Source organism: Sabethes cyaneus, chromosome 2, assembly GCF_943734655.1.
Source record: "Sabethes cyaneus chromosome 2, idSabCyanKW18_F2, whole genome shotgun sequence".
Lineage (NCBI taxonomy): Eukaryota > Metazoa > Arthropoda > Insecta > Diptera > Culicidae > Sabethes > Sabethes cyaneus.
In genome coordinates, this window is record NC_071354.1 from 102951142 (window position 1) to 102955100 (window position 3959).

The following is a 3959-nucleotide window of genomic DNA, read 5'->3' on the forward strand; positions in this document are numbered from 1 at the left end:
GCGGGTTGGCAGAGCTAACCGATGAACCAGCGGGAAGCTCCAAGACAGGTGGCCCGTGGACCGAGGTTAGGGCCAAGAGAAAAGGCGGAGGAGGCTCCAGTAAAAAAACTGCTCCACCTAAACCGGCAAGAAAGCGAGCGAAGAAGGGCGACGCTCTTATCCTGAAAACCGACGGGTCGAAATACTCGGAGGTTCTGAAGGCCATGAGAGGAGACGCCCTACTCAAGGATCTGGGCGCGGACGTACGGAGCATCCGCCGCTCACGCACGGGCGATATGATCCTCGAGTTAAAGAAGGACGCCATAAAGAAGAGTTCCGCATACAAGCCCATAGCGGAAGGAGTGCTCGGGGACGGAGTGAAGGTACGTGCTCTCACACCAGAAGTGACTCTCCAGCTTAAGAACCTGGACGAGATCACCGAAGTGCATGAGGTCGTACAAGCTCTCAAAGAGCAAAGTGGAGTGGTGGTGGCAACCGAGGCGGTTCGCCTACTAGACACAGATTCTATCAGGGCATGGTTGTTTTAGACAGTATCTGCACAAATTTGGGCATGCGGAGTCCCCCGAGTGTCCCGAATGCGCGGACGTTGAGGAAACTGCAGAACATGCTTTCTTCATATGCCCTCGTTTCGAGGGCGTGAGAAGCAACATGATGGCAGTTAGCAGACAGGACACTACTCCGGATAATTTAGTCCAAAGGATGTGTTCTAGCTCGGACGTCTGGGGTGCGGTCAATGCGGCTGCTACCCAGATCGTACTTGAGCTACAAAACCGCTGGAAAGCCGATCAACGGCGAATAAACAGCCTAACTACCATAGTGCAGTAGTTATCTAAGAGCGTGCGTTAAGCACAATAGCCCCTCCCTGAAGTAATACCGATAAGGTGGTTCCAGGGGGGATTGAGGCTGGAGACTCGAGTAGGGTTTTAGTGGGTCTGGATCTTCACGATCTTCACGAGATACCAAACCCCACTCCCTGAGCTGTCTTCTCAGGTGTCTGATAGCAGATTTCCCTACTCGCTAAAAAAAAAAAATAAAAAAACACACACACACACACACACACACACACACACACACACACACACACACACACACACACACACACACACACACACACACACACACACACACACACACACACACACACACACACACACACACACACACACACACACACACACACACACACACACACACACACACACACACACACACAGACATTGCTCATTTCGTCGAACCTTACCGATTGGTATATATGGCTTAGCCCTCGGGGCCTCGGATCAATTTCGTGTTTTTCGACCAATTTCTAAACCTTTGTTATATAGTATAACAAAGGTAAAAACGAACGAACAGTGATTGTGATTATAATATGACATAACTGCAGCGAAGAGACTCCATAATCTAATTGATTTGCAGACTACTCATTTGATAAGAGGGTCGAAGGATCGCATCTTTATAGAATCAGATGTAGACAAACATGGGTTTATGGCAGGCCGTTCCGTGGCAACGAATGTTCTAGACTTCAGCTCAAATTGTATCATTGAGTTATAACGTAAGGTACAAGTAGATATTATATAAACAGATCTAAAAGCCGTATTTAACCGCATCAATCCCCGCATACTACTCGACAAAATCTCACACCTAAGCGCTTCGCAACACTTTGTCACATGGCTACGGTCGTAGTTGTCCGATAGGGTTTTGCAAGTAAAAGTAGGGTCAAAACAATCGTCTCCATTCACAAATAAATCTGGTATGCCCCAAAGCAGTAACTTGAACCCCTTTTATTTATTTTATTCGTTAAAGACGCTGCCTCTGCTCTTCGCACTGGCTGCAGACTAGCGTATGCTGATGGTTTTAAAATATACTTGACGGTTCGTTGGGTCGATTTTGCGACGATTCGTTGGCCACATTTGCGAACTGGTGCAAATTGAACTGCTTGACGATTAGTTTATCAACTGCGAGGTAATTATATTCTGTTAAACTGTTTTCTTTTAGCAGACCCAAATTAAACACGGTATGTGAGTAGGATCAGCTTTAGCTGTAATTTTAATCATCTTTTAGTATTAATAATTGTTTTAGGTATAAGTAACTTACAATTTTACAGTTTTTCCTTCGTAATTCTTTAGGCAATACAATTTTACAATTTTGGTTAGATAGGTTCTGTAATAATTTTATTTAGTTTTAGTTTATAGATTTTAGTAATTTTTAACAATAAATTTACCTACGGTAGATCCAAAAAGATTTTAATATTATCCACCTTTTACCTCTAGACTTTTAACTAATTTACTGAGTTAGATTAAGTATAAAAACGAGAACGGGAAATTTCTTCTTGCACCGCATGAAATTTAATTTTGCTTTGTCACTATCAGTGACGTTTTCTTTTTGTTTTCTTCGTAATCGCCTCTCGTGAAATGAGCCCGGAATCATCGCATGCTGGTTGCCGAGGGGTACTCGACGTCACATTCCCCCGCCTGTAAACCATTTAGTTGCTCTGCTTCCGGTTTACCCACTTCAACGACGTCTAGTAACGCCAACTTCACGACCGGTCTACGGATGACTCCATTAGTTGTCTTCACCCAAGCTTGTCGCACTCGTCCATCCTTTCCGTGAATGACCTTGACTACTCTTCCTCTAGTCCACTGATTTCGTACTGCACCATCTACGATCAGAACCAGACTTCCTTCCGCTATCTCCTTCACATCTTCGAACCACTTTGATCTCCTCGATATCACTGGCAGGTACTCCTGTATCCATCGCTTCCATATTCCATCCGACAAATGTTTATCAAGCTTCCATCCGCTATTCAACGTTGTACGGTAATCCGTAGGTAGTACTGGAACCTGTTTAACCCCGTCTAAACATCCGAAAATGAAATGATTAGGAGTCAAAGCTTCTTGATCCGCCGATTCTATCGGGATGTATGTCAATGGTCTTGTGTTTACCATCGCCTCCGCTTCGATAATTACCGTCTCCAGAACCTCGTCATCCGGCCGCCGTTGTACATCTAATATGGTCCCAATTGCTGTCTTCACTGAGCGGACCATTCTTTCCCACGCGCCGCCCATGTGTGGTGCGCCAGGTGGGATAAACGACCAACGAGTTGTAGTGTTTGTAAAGGTCGAGGCCAAGTAGTCATTACGATTCTCTATTTCACGTTTCAGCTGGTTATTCGCCCCGTGAAAGTTTGTCCCGTTGTCACTGAATATCTCAGCCGGCGCTCCTCGTCGTGACACAAACCTCCTTATCGCCATAACACAAGATTCCTTTGACAGGCTGTACACGACTTCCAGATGCACTGCTCGGATAGTCAAGCAAGTGAACAGGACTATCCACCTCTTGACGTTGCTTCGACCAACCTTCACTAGCACTGGACCAAAGTAGTCGACACCTACGTATGTGAAGGGTCGTACATAGGGAGTCAGTCGGACCTTCGGCAGCGGAGCCATGGGGGGCGAATCCGGACAAGCACGATGAACTCGGCACCAGACGCAGCTTTCCGCCACCTTTGTAATCAGTGATCTCAATTTTGCAATCTCGTAATGTTGTCTCATTTGATTCACAACTGTTTCGCGATTACAGTGCCGAAAACGACGGTGAAAATAGTCAACTAGGAGGAACGTAATTCGATGCTTACGGGGTAAAATTACCGGGTACTTGGTATGGTACGGTATCCACTCTGCGTTACTCAGTCGACTGCGTTTGCGGATCAATCCGTCTTTGTCCATGAAGGGCCACAATTTGTAGATTGAGCTGCCCTTGGGAAGAGTTGCATGGCGGTCGTCCGGCTCTCCGCTTGTCGCTTCAAGGATGGTCATTTCCGATGCAAACACCTCCTTTTGTGCTTGTTTCCACAAGTATAGTTCAGCCATCACCAATTCGTTCTGTGTCAAACAACCATGAATCGGCTTTCCTTTCCGCTGCGAAACTCTAACATTGTGGATGAACCTGTGCACATAAGCCAT

At 46.0% G+C, this 3959-nt stretch overlaps 1 protein-coding gene across 1 annotated transcript; it reads right to left on the reverse strand.

Moving 5' to 3' along the window:
- Positions 1 to 2420: 2420 nt before the first annotated feature.
- Positions 2421 to 3959, reverse strand: LOC128735787 (uncharacterized). Its single transcript, XM_053830274.1, has one exon. The coding sequence runs from the start codon at positions 3957 to 3959 to the stop codon at positions 2421 to 2423; it is 1539 nt and encodes a 512-aa protein (XP_053686249.1).

Coding starts and splice junctions, on each gene's coding strand:
- LOC128735787 (XM_053830274.1), bottom strand. CDS start 3,959: ATGGCTTATGTGCACAGGTTCATCCACAATGTTAGAGTTTCGCAGCGG.